The sequence below is a fragment of the Stenella coeruleoalba genome, assembly GCF_951394435.1.
Source record: "Stenella coeruleoalba genome assembly, chromosome: 8".
In the NCBI taxonomy this organism is placed as follows: domain Eukaryota; kingdom Metazoa; phylum Chordata; class Mammalia; order Artiodactyla; family Delphinidae; genus Stenella; species Stenella coeruleoalba.
The window spans coordinates 84503933-84527187 of NC_137154.1; the positions used below are offsets into that span (position 1 = coordinate 84503933).

At 35.9% G+C, this 23255-nt stretch overlaps 1 protein-coding gene across 1 annotated transcript in view; it reads right to left on the reverse strand.

Moving 5' to 3' along the window:
- The window catches only part of LOC307189958 (protein MFI), a 90017-nt gene that overhangs the window by 20861 nt on the left and 45901 nt on the right, over nucleotides 1-23255 (reverse strand). Inside the window, 3 exon segments of the mRNA XM_079928581.1 lie at nucleotides 8787-8917; nucleotides 10349-10549; nucleotides 10682-10735. Of these exon segments, the coding sequence (XP_079784707.1) occupies nucleotides 8787-8917; nucleotides 10349-10549; nucleotides 10682-10735 (386 nt within the window).

A 23255-nucleotide genomic window follows, 5' to 3' on the forward strand; every position in this document is an offset into this window, starting at 1 on the left:
AAGTGGTGAGTGCAGACATCCTTGCCTTGTTCCTGATCTTAGAGAGAAAGCATTCAGCCATTCACCATTAAGTATCACGTTGGATGCAGGCTTTTTATAGATGCCCTTCATCAAGTTGAGGAGGCTCTTATCTATTTCTAGTTTGCCAAGAGTTTTCATTACAAATGGTAATTTTGTAAGTAATTTCTCTGCATCTTTTGAGATGATCATATCCAGTTTTGTTTTTTAAGTCTGTTAATATGGTGGATTGCATTGATTGATTTCCAAATGTTAAACCAATATTGTATTCCTGGGATAAACTCCATTTGTTTATAATGTTATTTATTATCATGTATCTATGTTCATGAGAGATATTGGTTGTTATTTTCTTGTAATATCTTTTTTTCTCATAAGCCTTGAGTGGTTTTATATCCAATAACACTTGCCTCATAGAAAATGCTATAAATATTCCTGTAAGTACTTCTTTAGCTGCATCCCCCAATTTTAATATGTTGTATTTTCATTTTTTATTAAATCAAAAAAAAAAAAAGTAAGTGTAGGGACTTCCCTGGTGGCGTAGTGGATAAGACGCTGCGCTCCCAATGCAAGGAGACTGCGTTCTATCCCTGGTTGGGGAACTAGATCCCACATTCATGCCACAACTAAGGAGCCTATGTGCCACAACTAAGACCCGGTGCAGCCAAATAAATAAATATTTTAAAAAAAGAGATTAAAGTAGTAGGAAGAAAAGTTCTTTATACTGCTGGTCCGTTCATGGTGATAGAACTCAGCTTTTGTCTGTCTGAAATGTTTTCTTCCATTTTTTTTCATCTTTATTGGAGTACAATTACTTTACAACGGTGTGTTAGTTTCTGCTTTATAACAAAGTGAATCAGTTATACATATATATATGTTCCCATATCTCTTCCCTCTTGCATCTCCCTCCCTCCCACCCTCCCTATCCCACCCCTCTAGGTGGTCACAAAGCACTGAGCTGATCTCCCTCTGCTATGCGGCTGCTTCCCACTAGCAATCTAATCTACGTTTGGTAGTGTATATATGTCCATGCCACTCTCTCACTTTGTCACAGCTTACCCTTCCCCCTCCCCATATCCTCAAGTCCATTCTCTAGTAGGTCTGTGTCTTTATTCTGGTCTTACCCCTAGGTACTTTATGACATTTGTTTTTCCTTAGATTCCATATATATGTGTTAGCATATGGTATTTATCTTTCTCTTTTTGACTTACTTCACTCTGTATGACAGAGTCTAGGTCCATACACCTCACTACAAATAACTCAATTTCGTTTCTTTTTGTGGCTGAGTTGTATATATGTGCCATTGTATATATGTACCATGTCTTCTTTATCCATTCATTGGGTGATGGACACTTAGGTTGTTTCCATGTCCTGGCTATTGTAAATAGAGCTGCAATGAACATTTTGGTACATGACTCTTTTTGAATTATGGTTTTCTCAGGGTATATGCTCACTAGTGGGATTGCTGGGTCATATGGTAGTTCTATTTGTAGTTTTTTAAGGAACCTCCATACTGTTCTCCATAGTGGCTGTACCAATTCATATTCCCATCAGCAGTGCAAGAGTGTACCCTTTTCTCCACATCCTCTCCAGCATTTATTGTTTCTAGATTTTTTACTGATGGCCATTCTGACTGGTATGAGATGATATTTCATTGTAGTTTTGTTTTGCATTTCTCTAATGATTAATGATGTTGAGCATTTTTCCTGTGTTTGTTGGCAGTCTGTATATCTTCTTTGGAGAAATGTCTATTTAGGTCTTCTGCCCACTTTTGGATTGGGTTGTTTGTTTTTTTGTTATTGAGCTGCATGAGCTGCTTGTAAATTTTGGAGATTAATCTTTGGCAATTTTTTCATTTGCAAATATTTTCTCCCATTCTGAGGGTTGTCTTTTGGTCTTGTTTATGGTTTCCTTTGCTGTGCAAAAGCTTTGAAGTTTCATTAGGTCCAATTTGTTTATTTTTGCTTTTATTTCCATTTCTCTAGGAGATGGGTCAAAAAGTATCTTGCTGTGATTTCTGTCATGAAGTGTTTTGCTTATGTTTTCCTCTAAGAGTTTGATAGTTTCTGGCCTTACATTTAGGTCTAATCCATTTTGAACTTATTTTTGTGTATGGTGTTAGGGAATGTTCTAATCTCATACTTTTACATGTACCTGTCCAGTTTTCCCAGCACCACTTATTGAAGAGGCTGTCCTTTCTCCACTATACAATCCTGCCTCCTTTATCAAAGATAAAGTGACCATACGTGTGTGGGTTTATCTCTGGGCTTTCTATCCTGTTCCATGGATCTATCTTTCTGTTTTTGTGGCAGTACCATACTGTCTTGATTACTGTAGCTTTGTAGTATAGTCTGAAGTCAGGGAGCCTGAGTCCTCCAGCTCCGTTTTTCATTCTCAAGACTGCTTTGGCTATTCAGGGTCTTTTGTGTTTCCATACAAATTGTGAAATTTTTTGTTCTAGTTCTGTGAAAAATGCCAGTGGTAGTTTGATAGGGATTGCATTGAATCTGTAGATTGCTTTGGGTAGTAGAGTCATTTTCACAATGTTGATTCTTCCAATCCAAGAACATGGTATATCTCTCCATCTATTTGTATCATCTTTAATTTCTTTCATCAGTGTCTTATAATTTTCTGCATACAGGTCTTTTGTCTCCTTAGGTAGGTTTATTCCTAGATATTTTATTCTTTTTGTTACAATGGTAAATGGGAGTGTTTTCTTGATTTCACTTTCAGATTTTTCATCATTAGTATATAGGAATACCAGAGATTTCTGTGCATTAATTTTGTATCCTGCTACTTTACCAAATTCATTGATTAGCTCTAGTAGTTTTCTGGTAGCATCTTTAGGATTCTCTAGGTATGGTATCATGTCATCTGCAAACAGTGACAGCTTTACTTCTTCTTTTCTGATTTGGATCCCTTTTATTTCCTTTTCTTCTCTGATTATTGTGGCTAAAACTTCCAAAACTATGTTGAATAAGAGTGGTGAGGGACTTCCCTGGTGGTGCAGTTGTTGAAAGTCCCCCTGCTGATGCAGGGGACATGGGTTCTTGCCCCAGTCCAGAAAGATCCCACATGCCGCGGAGCGGCTGAGCCCGTGCGCCATGGCCACTGAGCCTGAGCGTCCAGAGCCTGTGCTCCGCAGCGGGAGAGGCCACGACAGTGAGAGGCCCGCGTATCACAAATAATATATATAGAGAGAGAGAGACAGTGGTGAGAGTGGGCAACCTTCTCTTGTTCCTGATCTTAGTGGAAATGCTTTCAGTTTTTCACCGTTGAGGACAATGTTGGCTGTGGGTTTGTCATATATGGCCTTTATTATGTTGAAGAAAGTTCCCTCTGCCTGCTTTCTGCAGGATTTTTATCATAAATGGATGTTGAATTTTGTTGAAAGCTTGCTCTGCATCTATTGAGACAATCATATGGTTTTTTCCTTCAACTTGTTAATATTGTTTATCACATTGATTGATTTGCATATATTGAAGAATCCTTGCATTCCTGGAATAAACCCCACTTGATCATGGTGTATGATCCTTTTAATGTGCTGTTGGATTCTGTTTGCTAATATTTTGTTGAGGATTTTTGCAACTATGTTCATCAGTGATATTGGCCTGTAGTTTTCTTTCTTTGTGACATCCTTGTCTGGTTTTGGTATCAAGGTGATGGTGGCCTCATAGAATGAGTTTGGGAGTGTTCCTCCCTCTGCTATATTTTGGAAGAGTTTGAGAAGGATAGGTGTTAGCTCTTCTCTAAATGCTTGATAGAATTCGCCTGTGAAGCCATCTGGTCCTGGGCTTTTGTGTGTTGGAAGATTTTTAATCACAGTTTCAATTTCAGTGCTTGTGATTGGTCTGTTCATATTTTCTATTTCTTCCTGGTTCAGTCTCGGCAGTTGTGCATTTCTAAGAATTTGTCCATTTCTTCCAGTTTGTCCATTTTATTGGCATAGAGTAGCTTGTAGTAATCTCTCATGATCCTTTATATTTCTGCAGTATCAGTTGTTAGTTCTCCTTTTTCATTTCTAATTCTGTTGATTTGAGTCTTCTCCCTTTTTTTCTTGATGAGTCTGGCTAATGGTTTTTCAATTTTGTTTATCTTCTCAAAGAACCAGGGTTTAGTTTTATTGATCTTTGCTATCGTTTCCTTCATTTCTTTTTCAATTATTTCTGATCTGATCTTTATGATTTCTTTCCTTCTGCTAACTTTGGGGTGTTTTTGTTCTTCTTTATCTAATTGCTTTAGGTGCAAGGTTAGGTTGTTTATTCGAGATATTTCCTGTTTCTTAAGGTAGGATTGTATTGCTATAAACGTCCCTCTTAGAACTGCTTTTGCTGCATCCCATAGGTATTGGGTCATCGTGTCTCCATTGTCATTTGTTTCTAGGTATTTTTTGATTTCCCCTTTGATTTCTGCAGTGATCACTTCCTTATTAAGTAGTGCATTGTTTAGCCTCCATGTGTTTGTATTTTGTTACAAATCTTTTCCTGTAATTGATATCTATTCTCATAGTGTTGTGGTTGGAAAAGATACTTGATACAATTTCAGTTTTCTTAAATTTACCAAGGCTTGATTTTTGACCCAAGATATGATCTATCCTGGAGAATGTTCCATGAGCACTTGAGAAAAATGTGTATTCTGTTGTTTTGGGATGGTATGTCCTATAAATATCAAATATCAAACAAGTCCATCTTGTTTAATGTATCATTTAAAGCTTGTGTTTCCTTATTTATTTTCATTTTGGATGATCTATCTATTGGTGAAAGTGGGGTGTTAAAGTCTCCTACTATGAATGTGTAACTGTCGATTTCCCTTTTATGGCTGTTACTATTTGCCTTATGTATTGAGGTGCTCCTATGTTGGGTGCATAAATATTTACAATTGTTATATCTTCTTCATGGATCGATCCCTTGATCAATTTGTAGTGTCCTTCTTTGTCTCTTCTAATAGTCTTTATTTTAAAGTCTATTTTGTCTGATATGAGAATTGCTACTCCAGCTTTCTTTTGGTTTCCACTTGCATGGAATATCTTTTTCCCTCCCCTCACTTTCAGTCTGTATGTGTCCCTAGGTCTAAAGTGGGTCTCTTGTAGGCAGCATATATATGGGTCTTGTTTTCGTATCCATTCAGCCAGTCTGTGTCTTTTGGTGGGAGCATTTAATCCATTTACATTTAAGGTAATTATCGATATGTATGTTCCTATTCCCATTTTCTTAATTGTTTTGGGTTTGTTATTGTAGGTCTTTTCCTTCTCTTGTGTTTCTTGCCTAGAGATGTTCCTTTAGCTTTTGTTGTAAAGCTGGTTTGGTGGTGCTGAACTCTCTCACCTTTTGCTTGTCTGTAAAGGTTTTAATTTCTCCATCAAATCTGAATGAGATCCTTGCTGGGTAGACTAATCTTGGTTGTAGGTTTTTCTCCTTCATCACGTTAAGTATGTCCTGCCAGTCCCTTCTGGCTTGCAGAGTTTCTGCTGAAAGATCAGCTGTTAACCTTATGGGGATTCCCTTGTGTGTTATATGTTGTTTTTCTCTTGCTGCTTTTAATATGTTTTCTTTGTATTTAATTTTTGACAGTTTGATTAATATGTGTCTTGGTGTGTTTCTCCTTGGATTTATCCTGTATGGGACTCTCTGTGCTTCCTGGACTTGATTAACTATTTCCTTTCCCATATTAGGGAAGTTTTCAACTATAATCTCTTCAAATATTTTCTCAGTCCCTTTCTTTTTCTCTTCTTCTTCTGGGACCCCTATAATTCGAATGTTCATTCGTTTAATGTTTTCCCAGAGGTCTCTGAGACTGTCCTCAGTTCTTTTCATTCTTTTTTCTTTATTCTGCTCTGCAGTAGTTATTTCCACTATTTTTATCTTCCAGGTCACTTTTCCGTTCTTCTGCCTCAGTTATTCTGCTATTGATCCCTTCTAGAGTATTTTTAATTTCACTTATTGTGTTGTTCATCGTTGCTTGTTTCCTCTTTAGTTCTTCTATGTCCTTGTTAAATGTTTCTTGCATTTTCTCTATTCTGTTTCCAAGATTTTGGATCACCTTTACTATCATTTTTCTGAATTCTTTTTCAGGTAGACTGCCTATTTCCTCTTCATTTGTTAGGTCTGGTGGGTTTTATCTTGCTACTTCACCTGCTGTGTGTTTTTCTGTCTTGTCATTTTGCTTATCTTACTGTGTTTGGGGTCTCCTTTTTGCAGGCTGCAGGTTCGTAGTTCCCGTTGTTTTTGGTGTCTGTTTCCAGTGGCTAAAGTTGGTTCAGTGAGTTGTGTAGGCTTCCTGGTGGAGGAGACTAGTGCCTGTGTTCTGGTGGATGATGCTTGATCTTATCTTTCTGGTGGGCAGGTCCACGTCTGATGGTGTGTTTTGGGGTGTCTGTGGCCTTATTATGATTTTAGGCAGCCTCTCTGCTAATGGGTGGGGTTGTGTTCCTGTCTTGTTAGTTGTTTGGCATAGCGTGTCCAAGCACTGTAGCTTGCTGTTCGTTGAGTGAAGCTGGGTGTTGGTGTTGAGATGGAGATCTCTGGGAGATTTTTGCCATTTGATATTACGTGGAGCTGGGAGGTCTCTTGTGGACCAGTGTCCTGAAGTTGGCTCTCCCACCTCAGAGGCACAGCACTGACTCCTTGCTTCAGCACCAAGAGCCTTTCATCCACATGGCTCAGAATAAAAGGGAGAAAAAGCAGAAAGAAAGAAAGAAGGAGGATAAAATAAAGTAAGAGAAAATAAAATAGTTATTAAAATAAAAAGTAAGAAATAATTATTAAGAAAAATTTTTTTAAAAAAGTAGAAACAAAACGAAACAAAATGGATGGACAGAACCCTAGGACAAATGGTGAAAGCAAAGCTATACAGACAAAATCTCACACAGAAGCATACACATACACAGTCAGAAAAAGAGGAAAAGGGGAAAAAACAATATATCTTGCTCTCAAAGTCCACCTCCTCAATTTGGGATGATTCACTGTCTATTCAGGTATTCCACCTATCCAGGGTACATCAAGTTGATTGTGGAGCTTTAATCCACTGCTCCTGAGGCTGCTTGGAAAAATTTCCCTTCTATTCTTCACATAGCATCCGAGCCTCAGCTCTGGATTTGGCCCCGCCTCTGCGTGTAGGTCACCAGAGGGCGTCTGTTCTTCGCTCAGAAAGAATGGGGTTAAAGGAGCCACTGATTCAGGGGCTGTGGCTCACTCAGGCCACGGGGAGGAAGGCCCATGGAGTGCGCGGCGAGTTTGCGGCAGCAGAGGCCAGCAGGACATTGCACCAGCCTGAGGCACACCGTGTGTTCTCCAGGGGAACTTGTGCCTGGATCCCCGGACACTGGCAGTGGCAGGCTGCACAGGCTTCCCAGAAGGGGGGTGTGGATAGTGACTTGTGCTCGTACAGAGGCTTCTTGGTGGTGGCAGCAGCAGCCTTAGCGTCTCATGTCCGTCTCTGGGGTCTGCACTGTTAGCCGCAGCTCGCATCCACCTCTGGAACTCCTTTAAGCAGCGCTCTTAATCCCCTCTCCCCACGCACCAGGAAACAAAGAGGGAAGAAAAAGTCTCTTGCCTCTTCGGCAGGTCCAGACTTTCCCCCAGACTCCGTCCCGGCTAGCCGTGGTGCACTAACCCCTTCAGGCTGTGTTCACGCAGCCAGTCCTCTCCCTGCACTCCGACCAAAGCCCGAGCCTCAGCTCCCAGCCCCCAGCCACCCCGGCGGTTGAGCATACAAGCCTCTCGGGCTGGTGAGTGCCGGTCGGCAGCGATCCTCTGTACAGGAATCTCTCTGCTTTGCCCTCCGCACCCTGTTGCTGCGCTCTCCTCCGAGGCTTTGAAGCTTCCCCCCTCCACCACCCGCAGTCTCCGCCTGTGAAGGGGCTTCCTAGTGTGTGGAAACCTTTCCTCCTTCACAGCTCCCTCCCGCTGGTGCGGGTCCAGTCCCTATTCTTTTGTCTCTGTTTATTCTTTTTTCATTTGCCCTACCCAGGTACGTGGGGAGTTTCTTGCCTTTTGGGAGGTCTGAGGTCTTCTGCCAGCGTTCAGTGGGTGTTCTGTAGGAGTTGTTCCACGTGTAGATGTATTTCTGATGTATCTTTGGGGAGGAAGGTGATCTCTGCATTTTACTCTTCCGCAGTCTTCCCCCTCGTGTCTCTCCATTTTTATTTTTAAAAGATATTTTTGGTGAGTTAGCTGATATTATTTTTTCTTCTCAGGGATATATTTTCCTGCTTCTTTGAGTGCCTGGTAATCGATTACTATATGGTAGACATTGTAAATTTTATAGATTTTGACCACTTGAGTATACTGTGTTCCTTTAAATATTTGGGGGCTTTGTTCTTATACATTGTCAAGTAAACTTGGAAACAATTTGATTCTTTTGAGACTTGCTTCTAAGATTTGTTAGATGGGTCCAGAATGACTTTTAGTGTAATCTGTACAAGTCAGTTTCTTTAGGGGAGAAAGAAAGGTTGAGAATGGTATAGAGTGGGTCTAGTAGGTCATATTAAATTTATCTCATATATAAGAGTAAATGCTGATTTTCATATCTCATGTTCCAAAAGATTATGATTTCCTTGTGGTCAAAGAGAACCTGTCTTTTCCCGTTTATATCCCAGAAATTAACAGTGTCTAGCAGGCATTTATTATGTATTTGCTTTCTATGTATTTTTAAAAATATACTGTAATATTTCATCTTATTTTTAAAGTAACATGTAGTTACTTTAGTAGTGATAGCAGTCTAAAAAATGACTATATACTTCTTTAGTAAGTCTAAGTATTTCATCAACTTACATTTGCTGCATCCATTCTATTTTTCTAATTTTTCTTTTCTTTTCTATATCTTGCCTTCTCTTTAATTTAGAGAAATGGAATTCACTTTCCTTTTTGTCTCCCACCATTACATTTTCAGTAGACTTCCAAAACTATTGAGAAATGAAAAATGAATACACAAAATATTGGATTACTGATTATGAAGTTATCTGACTATAGAAAAGAACTTCTATGTGTTCAGTAGGAATATGCCAAGATAGAAATAGAGGAGAGGATAGACCCTTTTAAGATATTTCTAATTAAGTGAATGGCACATTGAACCTTAAGAGGCATATGCCATAGGAAAATTAGTATACTGAGGTACTATTTAATAAGTATTTGTTGAATGAATAAATGAATAGACATATTCTAAGAGTGTTTTAGTTTCTCATAAGAACAGATCTGACCAGTAGGTGCTATTGACTTTTGAAGACTCTAATCCTCAAGGAATATGGGCACACTCAAAGAATACAGAAATCTCACCATTGTGTCCCAAGACTTTGTGGTTTCTCCTGTTTGACACTTTATACTGATTGCCTGTTTTCCTATTTCCAATTCATTCTTCCTCCCTCACCACATACACATTAAATAACAAAGAGGAAAGTTTGTTACCCCCCACAGCACTCTGAACTTGCCTCTATTAAATCACATATTCACTGCACTGTACTGAAATATCCTGTTTACTTGACTTTCTCCTTAATTAAAAGCAAACTACTTGAGAGGAAGGACTATTCTTATGTACTATTGCTTCCCAAGCATCTAGTACAATGCCTGACATCTGGTTGGTATGCAATAAAGTTTGTTGAATGAATGAATGAATTCACACTTTGATCATTTTCACTTTTCATACTTAGTATATTCAGTATACTACATTCTACAATCTGTATACCAGAGACTGAGGATTTGAATGAAGATACTTGCAGCTATATAAACAAATATCCAGAGCTATAGAACCAGATAATGTTAACTTTAAAAATATAAGCTTACAAATATCCTTAGATAGAAATTATTTCCACAAAAAGATTAAACATGGGTGTCTATAGAAAAGTCCTAGAATCACATATATGCATTAGGAACTATATATATTTAAAATCATTCTGTTCATATGAGCACATGTTAAATTTTCCAACATCATGAAAACCCAAATGATGTTCCACTAGTGTCGGCTGTTACAAGCTCTATAGAGAAAATGGCATATTATTCTCAAGAACCCTCACCACTTGTTCAAGAATTAATATAGAATCAACAACATCTTCAGATTTGCTTTGTTATAAAGATGGGTAATAGCTGAATGCCACAGAGTATCTAAAGATAGCCTAGATTCAAAGATGACTATTAAAAGTAGAAGTAAATGTAAAAAAAAAAAAAGATATATTGCTGTATCTTGAAGTATATTAGTAACCACAGAATAGTTAAGTAAATTTTATCAGTTAAATTAGTAGGATTCATTATTTTTAAAAATAATCTAAAAATTAATTTTCAGAAAGACAGATAGGTTTGTAAGCACATAATATTCAAAATTATTAATGTTTATCTTTTCTTACTTTATCAGAAACAGGCCTCCAGCCATTGTTCTCTGTACGACGATACCAGCCACTATAATCCTCTTCCTGAAGATTATCACTTTTAATATGAGATGTATGTTTTGCTGGAAGTTTTGTGTAATCTCTAGGGCTATTAGCACACAGATCTTCAATATGTCTGTGAGTGAAAATTTTATAGTATATTTCAGGTGGAAATTTAACCTATAGTTGGAAAAGTTCAAAGGACCATTTCAATTTAATTAGAAAAATGGTTTATGTTTTTTAAAATTACATCTTTTAAATTTCATGTAAATGTGCTTTAAAAGTACTAAATAAGAATTTATCCATACTTACACCACCTAATCTGAATCGTACATTAATGCCAGCAGCAGCATCTAGAAGTTCTGCCTATAAAAAAAAAATTAGTCTTCAACATTCTGTATATATCAGTTCACAACTTCTCACTCTATAATGTTAAACAGTTGTTGAATATTGATTATTTATGAAATAGATGAAGCGAATAAACTTCAAATAGTTAATTTTAAATCAGAAAGTATCTTAGGATTTATTTTCTTATAGACACTCAATAAGTAAAACAGCTTACATTATAACTGGGAAAATGATACCAAACTATGTTTCCTTTCTATGTAATGTAAAAGTGTAAAAGTCAGGTGATTTGTTAGTCATAAAACAGAAGTTTTTAAAAAATTCCTCAAATATATGATTTTCATATTAAATATCTTCCAGGTAAATTCAGAGAAAAAAATGTGACTGGTGAATCTGAGTTAAACAACAGATGACCTTTCCTAGCTAGCTTTTATTAAATCAAAAATCCATGTTTAAATTTTGTAAGAATTGTATATAATTGGTCTTCTAAATTTTAGTGCCCCACACCAAATGGAAAGTAGAGAAAAAATTATTGGTCCCCAACCTGTCTCCTGATTATACTGAGTTAGATGAGAAAACAGATGTTACCCTAAATTGTTCAGCCTGAAAGACAACATTAGTTTTGCATAATTTTCTCCTGGCTAAAAATTACACACACACACACACACACACACACACACACACACATACAAACACACGGTCCCTGACTTATGATGGTTTGACTTACAATTTTTCATTTTTATGATGGTGCAAAAGTGGTACATATTCAGTAGAAACCATACTACTAATTTTGAACTTTGATCTTTCCCCAGGCTAGTGATACACTGTATGATACTCACTCTGTCCTGTGATGCTGGGTAGCAGCAATGAGAGAGACAGAGAACACAAAATACTAATATCAGAAATGAAAGACGGGTCATCACTACTGATTCCGTGGACACTAAAATGATAATGAACAAATATTATGAATAATGCTATGCTCACAAATTTGATAACCTAAATAAAATGGATTGATTCCTTGAAAGATAAAACCTACCAAACCTCACATAAGGAGAAATAGACAATATGAATAGATCGATAGCTATTAAAGAAATTTAATGAATAATTCACCTTTCAAAGTAGAAAACACCAGACCCAGATTTGTCCACTGTTTAATTCTATCAAACATTTAAGGAAGACAGCATAGTGGAAATCACCCAAGCTGACCAGAGAAAAGAAAAAAGAATTTTAAAAATGAGGATAGCTTAGGAGACTTCTAGGACAACATGAAGCATACTAACATTTGCATTATAGGGGGTCCCAGAAGGAGAAAAAAGAGAGAAACCAGCAGAGAATTTATTTAAGGAAGTAATATTTGAAAACTTCCCTAACCTGGAGGAGGAAACAGTCATCCAGGTCCAGGAAGCATAGAGAGTCCAAAACAAGATAAACCCCAAGAGGTCCACAACAAGACACATTATAACTAAAATAGAAAAAATTAAGGATAAAAGAGAATCTTAAAAACAGCAAGGGAAAACCCACTAGTTACATGCAAGGGAACTCCCATAAGACTATCAGCTGACTTTTCAGCAGAAACTTTGCAGGCCAGAAGGGTGTGGCAGAATATATTCAAAGTAATAAATGGAAAAAAACCTACAACCAAAATTACTCCACCTGGCAAGGCTATCATTCAGATTTGAAGTAGGTATAGAGGTTACAGACAAGCAAAGGTAAAAGAGCTCAGCACCACTAAACCAACTTTACAAGAAATGTTAGAGGGACTTCTCTAAGTGGAAAAGAAAAGACCACAACCAAAAATATAAAAATTATGAAAGGAAAAATCCAAACACACAGTAAAGCTAGTAGATCAACCATGTATAAATGCACAATAAAGGTAGTAGATCAACCATGTATATAAGACAAAAGTAGTAAAATATCTAAATTCACAATAAGGAGTTAAGGGATTCAAAAAACAAAAAGATGTAAAATATATCAAAACCATGAAACATGGTAGCAGAAGTACAAATGCAGGTTTGTTAGAATGCTTTCAAACTTAAGGGATCTTCAAATTAAAAAAACATACATGTAGACACACACACCTCATGGTAATCACAAACCAAAAACCTATAATACATACACACACAAAAAAGGAGAAAGAAAGCCAAAAAAACATAAAGATAGCCATCAAATCACAAAGGAGGAGGGCAAAAGAAGAAAGGGAAAAAAAAAGAACTTCAAAAACTACCAGAAAACAGTGAACAAATGGTAATAAATACATATTTATCAATAATTACTTTAGGGACTTCCCTGGTGGTCCAGTGGTAAACAATCTGCCTTACAATGCAGGGGACTCTGGTTCGATCCCTGGTCAGGGAACTAAGATCCCACATGCCATGGGGCAACTGAGCATGCATGCCAAAACTACTTAGCTCATGCACTTCAACTAGAGAGCCTGCATGCCACAAACTACAAAGCCCATGCACTCTGGAGCCCATGCATCACAGCTAGAAAGAAAACTCTCACGCTACAACTAGAGAGAAACCCACATGCCTCAACGAAGATCCCACATGCTGCAACTAAGACCTGACTCAGCCAAAAAATAAAATTTTTAAAAATTTTAAAAATAATTACTTTAAATGTAAATGGAATATTACTCAGCCATAAAAAGAATGAAATTGGGTCATTTATAGAGATGTGGATGGGCCTAGAGTCTGTCATACAGAGTGAAGTAAGTCAGAAAGAGAAAAACAAATATTGTATATTAACACATATATGTGGAATCTAAAAAAATGGTACAGATGAACCTCTTTGTAGGGCAGCAATAGAGATGCAGACGTAGAGAATGGGCAGGTGGACATGGTGGGGAAGGGGAGGGTGGGATGAATTGGGAGATTAGGATTGACATATATACACTACTATGTGTAAAATAGCTAGCTAGTGGGAACCTGTTATCTTTCCCTGTTATAGCATGAGGAGGTCAGCTCAGTGCTCTGTGATGACCTAGATGGGTTGGATGGGGGGTGGGTGGGAAGGAGGTCCAAGAGGGAGGGCTATACATATAGCTGATTCACCTCGGTGTACAGCAGAAAATAACACAACTTTGTAAAGCAGTTATACTTCAATTTAAAAAAATCTGTATAGGAGAGGAAATTTCCACCTCAAAGGTGGGGTAGTCCACAAACATAGGAAGATGCACAGAAGTTGGGCAGTAAAAAGTGGGAAAATAAAATGCCCACCTGTGAGAAAAAAATATATATATATGGACACAGATATACACAACTCATGGTAATCACAAACCAAAAATAATATATACACACACAAAAAAAGGAGAAAGGAACCTAAAATAACATAACGATAGCCATCAAGTCACAAGGGAAGAGAGCAAAAGAAGAAAGGAGCAAAAAAGAACTACAAAAGCAAACAGCAAATGATGAACAAATGGTAATAAATACATATTTATTAATAATTACTTTAAATGTAAATAGACTAAATGCTCCAATTGAAAGATATATGGTGGCTGAATGGATACAAAAACAAGACTCTACAAGAGACCCACTTCAGATCTAGGGACACATACAGACTGAAAGTGAGGAGATGGAAAAGGTATTCCATTCAAATGGAAATCAAAAGAAAGCCAGGTAGCAATACTTAGACTAAATAGACTTTAAAACAAGGACTGTAACAAGAGACAAGGAAGGACAGTGCATAATGATGAAGAGATCCATCCAAAAAGAAGATAAAACAATTGTAGGAACACTTAAATATATAAAGCAAATAATAACAGACATAAAGGGAGAAATTGACAGTAACACAATAACATTAGGGGACTTTAACACCCCATTTACACCAAAGATAGATCATCCAGACAGAAGATCAATATGAAAACACTGACCTTAAATGACACATTAAACCAGATGGAGTTAATAGATACATAGAGTACATTCCATCCAAAAGTAGCTGAATACACATTCTTTTCAAGTGCATGTGGAACGTTCTCCAGGATAGATCACATGCTAGGCCACAAAACAATTGTCAATAAATTTAATAAGATTGAAATCATATCAAACATCTTTCCAATCACAACATTATGAGAAAAAACTGCAAAAAACACAAACATGGGAAGGCTAAAGAATATGCTACTAAACAACTAATGGATCAGTGAAGAAATCAAAGAGGAAATCAAAAAAATACCTAGAGACAAATGAGAATGAAAACACAATGACCCAAAACCTATGGGACACAGCAAAAGCAGCTCTAAGAGGGAAATTTATAGAGGTACAATCCTTCCCTAGAACATGAGAAAAATCTCAAACAATCTAACCTTACATCTAAAAGAACTAGAAAAAGAAGAACAAAACCCGAAGTTAATAGAAGGAAAGAAATCATAAAGATCAGAGAAGAAATTAATGAAATAAAGACCCAAAAATAAAAACATGAAAGATTAATGAAACTAAGAGGTGGTTCTTTGAAAAGATAAACAAAATTGATAAAACTTTATCCAGATTCATCAAGAAAAAAAGAGAAAGGGCTCAAATATATAAAATCAGAAATGAAAGAAGTTACAACTGATACCACTGAAACACAAAGGCTCATAAGAGATTACTACAAACAACTATGCACCGATAATATGGACAACTTAGAAGAAATAAATTCCCAGAAACATACAGTATCCCAAGAATGAATCAGGAAGAAATAGAAAATATGTACAGACCAATTACCAGTGATGAAATTGAATCAGTAATTTAAAAACCCCCAACAAACAAAAGTTCAGGGCCAGACAGCTTCACAGGTGAATTCTGCCAAACAGTTAGAGAAAGGTTATCTTTGATCATTCTCAAACTACTCCAAAATGAAAGAGAAGAGGATAGAATGCTTCCAAACTCATTCTATGAAGCCAATATCATTCTGATACTTAAACCAAACAAAGACACCACATAAAAAGAAAATTACAGGCCAATATCATTGATGAATACAGATGCAAAAATCCTCAACAAAATATTAGCAAACTGAATTCAACAATACATTAAAAGTATCATATATAATAGCTGTGTGACTTTGGGAAAATCATATAACCTCTTTATGTCTTGGTTTTATCAGCTGGAAAATAGTAATATCTAGCCCATAGATATTGCTTGGTGATAAATAAATGAGATAATGTCTGTGTGAAGCAATGGCACATAGTAGATACTCAGTAAAAAAAACAAAAAAGTATCATATACAATGATCAAGTGGAATTTATCCCAGGGATTCAAGAATAATTCAATACCTATGAATCAATCAATGTGATACACCACAGTGATATATTGGAGAATAAAATTCACACGATTATCTCAATAGATGCAGAAAAACTTTTGAAAAATTCAAATCAATTTATGATAGAAAAAATCTCAACAGAGTGGGTATAGAGGGAACATACCTCTACATAATAAAGACCATATATGAAAAACTTACAGCCAATATCATACTCAACGGTGAAAAGCTGAAAGCATTTCCTCTAAGATCAGGAACAGGATAAGGATGCCCACTCTCACCACTTTCATTCAACATAGTATTGGAAGTCCTAGACGCAGCAATCAGATGAGAAAAAGAAATAATCCAAATTGGAAAGGAAGAAGTAAAACTTTCACTGTTTGTGGATGACATGATACTATACATAAAAAGTCCTAAAGACACCACCAAAAAACTATGAAAGCTAATTAAGGAATTAAGTAAATTTTCAGGATATAAAAATAATGTACAGAAATCTTTTGGGCTTCTATACACTAACAATGAACTATCAGAAAGAAAAATTAAGGAAACAATCCTACTTACAATTATACCAAAAAGCACAAAATATGTAGGATAAAATCTAACCAAGGAAGTAAAAGACCTGTACTTGGAAAACTATAAGACACTGATTTAAGAAACTGAATATGACACACATAAAAAATAGAAAGATATATTCTGCTCATGGAATTAATATTTCTAAAATGGGGAATTCCCTGGTGGTCCAGTGGTTAGGACTCAGTGCTTTCACTGCCAAAGGAACAGGTTCAATCCCTGGTCAGGGAACAAAGATCCCACAAGCCACGCACCCCCCCCCCCAAAAAAAATGGCCATATTATCCAAAGCAATCTACAGACTCAGTGCAATCTCTATCAAAATACCAATGGCATTTTTCACAGAACAAGCACAAATAATTTAAAAATGTGTATGGAAACACAAATGACCCTGAACAGTCAAAGCAATCTTGAGAAAAAAGAACAAAGCTGGGGGAATCATCCTCCCTGACTTCAGACTATACTACAAAGCTACAGTAATCAAAATAGTATGGTAGAGGCACAAAAACAGAGACATAGATCAATGGAACAGAATAGAGATCCCAGAAATAAATCCATGCACCTTTGGTCAATTAATCTATGACAAAGGAGTCAAGAACAAACAATGGAGAAAAGACAGTCCCTTCAATAAACAGTGCTGGGAAAACTGGACAGCCACATGTAAAATAATGAAATAAGAACATTCTCTAACACCATATACAAAAATAAAATGGATTAAAGACCTAAATGTAAGACCAAATACTATAAAACTCCTAGAGGAAAACATAGGCAGAACACTCTTTGACATAAATTGTAGCAGTATTTTTTTTTTGATCTGTCTCCTACAGCAAAGGAAACAAAAGCAAAAATAAATGGGACCTAATTAAACTTAAAAGCTTTTGCACAGCAAAAGAAACCATCAACAAAACAAAAAGACAATCTATGGAAGAAAATATTTGCAAATGATATGACTGAAAAAAGATATATCCAAAATATATACAGAGCTCATAAAACTCAAACAAGCAACCTAATTAAAAAGTGGGTATTTCCCCCACTTTTGGAAAATGAATAGACATTTTTCCAAAGACATACAGGTGGCTAACAGTCACATGAAAAGATGCTCAACACTGCTAGTCATTAGAGAAATGCAAATCAAATCCACAATGAGATATCATCTCACACCTGTCAGAATTGTTATCATCAAAAAGAACACAAATAACAAATGTTGGCAAGGCTGTGGAGAGAAGCAAACCCTTGCTCACTGTTGGTGGAATGTAAATTGGTACAGCTAATGTGGAAAACAGGATGGAAGTTTCTCAAAAAATTAAAAATAGAACTGCCATATGACCCAGCAATTCCACTCCTGAGTACATATCCAAAAAAACGAAAAACACTAGATTGAAAATATACATGCACCCCAATGTTCACAGCAGGATTATTTACAATAGCCAAGATATGGAAGCAACATGTATCCATCAACAGATGAATGAACAAAGAATATGTTTATATGTATATATACACAATAGAATCCTCAGCAGCCATTAAAAAATGCAATTTTTCCATTTGTAAAAACATGAATGGACCTAGAGAGTATTATGTTAAGTGAAATAAGTCAGACATAGAAAGACAAATACTCTATATTATCACTTATATGTGGAATCTAAAAAATAAAACAAATAAATGTATATAATAAAACAGAAACAGGTCCACAGATATAGGGAACAAACTAGTGATTACCAGTGAGGAGAGGTAAGGGGGAGGGGAAATATGGAGGAGGGGACTAAGTGGTACAAACTATTATGTACGAAATAAGCTTCAAATATATATAGTACAACACAAGGAATATAGCCAACATTTAATAGTACCTATAAAAGGAGTATAACCTTTAAAAATTGTGAATCACTCTGTTGTACACCTGTAACTTGTATAACATTGTACATCACCTATACTTCAATTAAGGGAAAAAAAATCCCCATAATGTACCACCTCATACCTGTCAAAATGGCTTTTGTCAAAAAGATAACAAATAACAAGTGTTGGAGAGAATGTGGAGAAAAAAGGAACCCTTATGCACTATTGTTGGGAATGTAAATTGGTGCAGCCACTGTAGAAAACAGAATGGAGATTTCAAAAAATTAAAAATGGAATTAACATACGATCCAGTAATTCCACTACTAGGTATTAATCTGAAAAAATTAAAATACTAATTAGAAAAGATACATGCACCCCTATGTTCATTACAGCATTATTTATAATAGCCAAGATATGGAAGCAACCTAAGTGCCCATGATTAGGTGAATGGATAAAGAAGATGTGGTACATATATACAATGGAATATTACTCAGCCATAAAAAGAAGGAAATCTTGCAATTTGCAACAACATGGATGAATGTAGAGGATATTATGCTAAGTGAAACAAGTCAGACAGAAAGACAAATACTGTATCATTTCATTTATATGTGGAATCTAAAAAAAACACAAATGAACAAATAGAACAGAACAGAAAGAGAGTTGCAGATACAGAGAACAAATGAGTTGCTGCCAGAAGGGAGGGAGGTGGGAGAAGAGAGAATAGGTGAGGGAGATAAAGAGGTACAAAATTCCAGCTGCAAAATAAATGAGTCACACGTGTGAAATGTACAGTGTGGGCAAAATAATCAATAATTATGTAATATCTTTGTATAGTGATATCAAATCTACACTTAGGCTTCCCTGGTGGCACAGTGGTTAAGAATCCGCCTGCCAATGCAGGGGACATGGGTTTGAGCCTTGGTCCGGGAAGACCCCACATGCCATGGAGCAACTAAGCCCGTGCGCCACAACTACTGAGCCTGCATTCTAGAGCCCACGAGCCACGAATACTGAAGCCCACACACCTAGAGCCCATGCTCCATAACAAGAGAAACCACCACAATGAGAAGCCTGCACAACACAACCAAGACCCAACACAGCCATAAATAAATAAATCTATCTACACTTATAGTGGTGATCATTTTGAAATGTGTAGACATATTGAATCACTATATTGTGTAACAGGAAGTAACACAGTGTTGTAGGTCAATTATAATAAAATACAAACTCACAGAAAAAGAGATCAGATTTGCGGTTACCAGAGGCTGGGGGAGGGGGAGGGGGAGCTGGATGAAGGCAGAGAAAAGGTACAAACTTCCAGTTATAAGGTAAATAAATACTAGAGATGTAATGTAAAACATGATAAATATAATTAACACTGCTGTATATTATATATGATAGTTAAGAGAGCAAATCCTAAGAGTTCTCATTACAAGGAAAAAATACTTTTTTTCTATTTCTTTAGCTCTGTATCTGTATGAGAGGATGGATGTTCTTTAAACTTATTGTGGTAATCATTTCATCATGTATGTAAGGCAAAATCATTATACTGTACACATCATACAGTGCTGTATGAGAATTATATCTCAATAAAATTAGAAGAAAAAAAAGAACTACCATAAAATCCAGCAATACCCAAAGAAAATAAAAACACTAATTCAAAAAGATATTTGCCAACCCTATGTTCATTACAGAATTATTTACAATAGCCAAGATATGGAAACAACCTAAGTGTCCATGCATAGATGAATGGATAAAGAAGATGTGGTAATGGAATATTAGCCATAAAAAGAATGAATTCTTGCCGTTTTTAACAATATGGGTGGGTCTAGAGGGTATTATGCTAAGTTAAATAAGATAGAGAAAGACAAATAATGTCTGATTTTACATCTGGAATCTGAAAAACAAAACAAACGAACAAACCTAATAAAATAGAAACAGACTCATAGATACAGAGAACAAACTGGTGGTTGCCAGAGAGGATGAGGGGGTGGAGGGATGAGCAAAATAGGTGAGGGAAATTAAGAAGTACAAACTTCCAGTTATTAAATAAATAAGTCAGGGGATATAATGTACAACATAGGGAATATAGTCAATAATATTTTAATAATTTTGTATGGTGACAAATGGTAACTAGACTTATCATGGTGATCATTTTGTAGTGTATAAAATATGGAATCACTGTGTTGCACTATGTTGCACACCCAAAACTAATAAACTAATATAAGTCAATTATACTTCAATTTAAAAAAATTGATGAGGAATAACTCCAAGTTAAGGCAAGTAGAAAAGGAACAGAAGGAGGGGACTTCATGGTGTTTCTTCTGTTTCTGTACAATTTTATTTTTGAAAAGAAGTCCCCAAGAAAAACCTTCAGCAAACTAGAATAGACAGGAACTTCCTCAACTTGATAAAGAACATCTACAAGAAACTTACAGATATCATACTTAATGGTGAGAAACTAGTCCCCTGACTATTCCTACTCAACATCATACTGGAATCCTAGATAATTCAGTAAGATAAGAAAAGAAATGTGCAAAAATTGAGAACAGAAATAAGAAACTATCTTTGTTCACAGATAACATGAGTGTTTATATAAAATATCTCAGTGAACCAACAAAGAAACTCCTGGAACTAATAAGCAATTATAATAATGTTGGAGGATACAATGTTAACATAACAAAAGTCAACTGTGTACACCGGCAATGGACAATTGGAATTTGAAATTAAAAGCACAATGCTATTTACATTAGTGCCACAAAAGTAAAATACTTAGGTATAGATCTAAGAAAATATGTAAAAGTCTATATGAGGAAAACTACAACACTGTGATGAAAGAAATAAAAGAAGATCTAAATGAAAGAAGAGTTAGTCCATATACCTGGATAGGAAGACTCAATATTGTCAAGATGTCCATTCTTCCCAACTTGATTTACAGATTCAATGAAATCCCAATCAAATTCCCAGAAAGTTATTTTGTAGGAATGGACAAACCGATTTTAAATTTTACATGTAAAGGTAAAAGACCTAAAATAGTCAACATAATATTGAAGGAGAAGAACAAAGTTGGTGTTGTGACACTACCCAACTCGAGACTTTTTATTAAGCTGTAATAATCAAGACAGTGTAGGGGCTTCCCTGGTGGTGCACTGGTTAAGAATCCACCTGCCAATGCAGGGGACACGGGTTCGAGTCCTGGTCCAGGATGATCCCACATGCCGCGGAGCAGCTAAGCCTGTGAGCCACAACTACTGAGCCCGTATGACACAACTACTGAAGCCCAAGTGCCTAAAGCCCATGCTCTACAACAAGATAAGCCACCATGAGGAAAAGCCTGTGCACCACACAAAGAGTAGCCCCACTCACTGCAATTACAGAAATCCCATGTGCAGCAACGAAGATCCAACACAGCCAAAAATAAATAAATAAATAGATAAATAAATAAATTAATTAATTAATTAATTAAAAAGACAGTGTGGTATGGGTGAAAGAATAAATAAAAAGGCCATTGTAACAGAAGAAAGAGCCAGGAAATAGGCTCCCACATAAATATAGTTAACATATCATTGACAAAAGGGCAAAGGCAATTCAATGGAGAAAGGATGGTCTTTAATAAATGGTGATGGAACAAATGAACATCCCATGCAAAATTTAAGAAAAATGAATCTAGACACAAATTTTACACTTTCACAAAAATAAACTGAAATTGGTTCATAGATCTAAATGTAAAATTCAAAAATACAGACCTCCTGGAAGATAACATAGGAGTAAATCTAGGTGACCTTGGGTTTGTTGATGATTTTTAGATACAAAATCAAAAGCATAACTCATGAAGAAAAAATAATGGAAAGGATGGACTTCATTAAAATTAATGTTCTGTGATGAACACTGCTAAGAGAATGAAAAGAGAAGTCTCAGAAGGAAAAAAAATCTTTGCTGAATACACATCTGTTAAAAGACTGCTATCCAGAATATAGAAAGAACCCTTAAAACTAAACAATAAGAAGATGGACAGCTTAATTTAAAAAATGGGCAAAGATATGAAAAGCTACCTCACCAAAGAAGATAGAGAGATAGCCAATTAACAAATGAAAATATGTTCAACATATATGTCAAAAGGAAGGTGTAGATTAAAACATGAGATACCTCTAAATAATATGAGAATGGCTAACATCTAAACACTGACAACATCAAATGTTAGTTAGACTATGGAGCAATAGGAACTCTCATTCATTGCTGGTTGGAATGCAAAATGGTATAATTACTTTGGAAGATAGCTTGGCAGTTTCTTACAAAACTAAACATAGTCTTACCATATAATCCAGCAAAAGAGAATTTAAAAGTACAACAGCAAGAATATATGTCAGAAAGGGTAAAGGGATATAAGTACATTGTCTGGGAAGAGATAAAAATGCCAATCTTTATATGATTTTCATAATTCAAATATGCATGTTGCAATATCTTGTATAAGCATAAAAGAATGATAATAGAGAGGGGAAGTTTTAAGAATAAAAATAATAAGCCCAAAACAAGGCAGAGTATATATAAGTCCCAAAATATCAGTAAGTACATTAAATGTGAATACATTAAGTGCTCCAACAAAAGACACAGAGCATCATACTGGATAAAACTATTAACTAGCAATATACTGCCTAAGAAAGACACAGATAAAATATGGAGATTCACAATGTTGAAAGTAAAATAATGGGAAAGATACAACATACAAGCAATAATGAAAAATAGTGGTGTGGCTACATTAGTTTCAGAGATTTTGGACCATAAGACAAAGAGTATTACTAGAGATAAAGTGAGACACTTCAAAGTAATATAACGTTCAATTGACAAGAAAGATATAATGATCCAAAATTGGTTTTCAGTTAACACACAGCCTCAAATTATACAAACTACCAGAA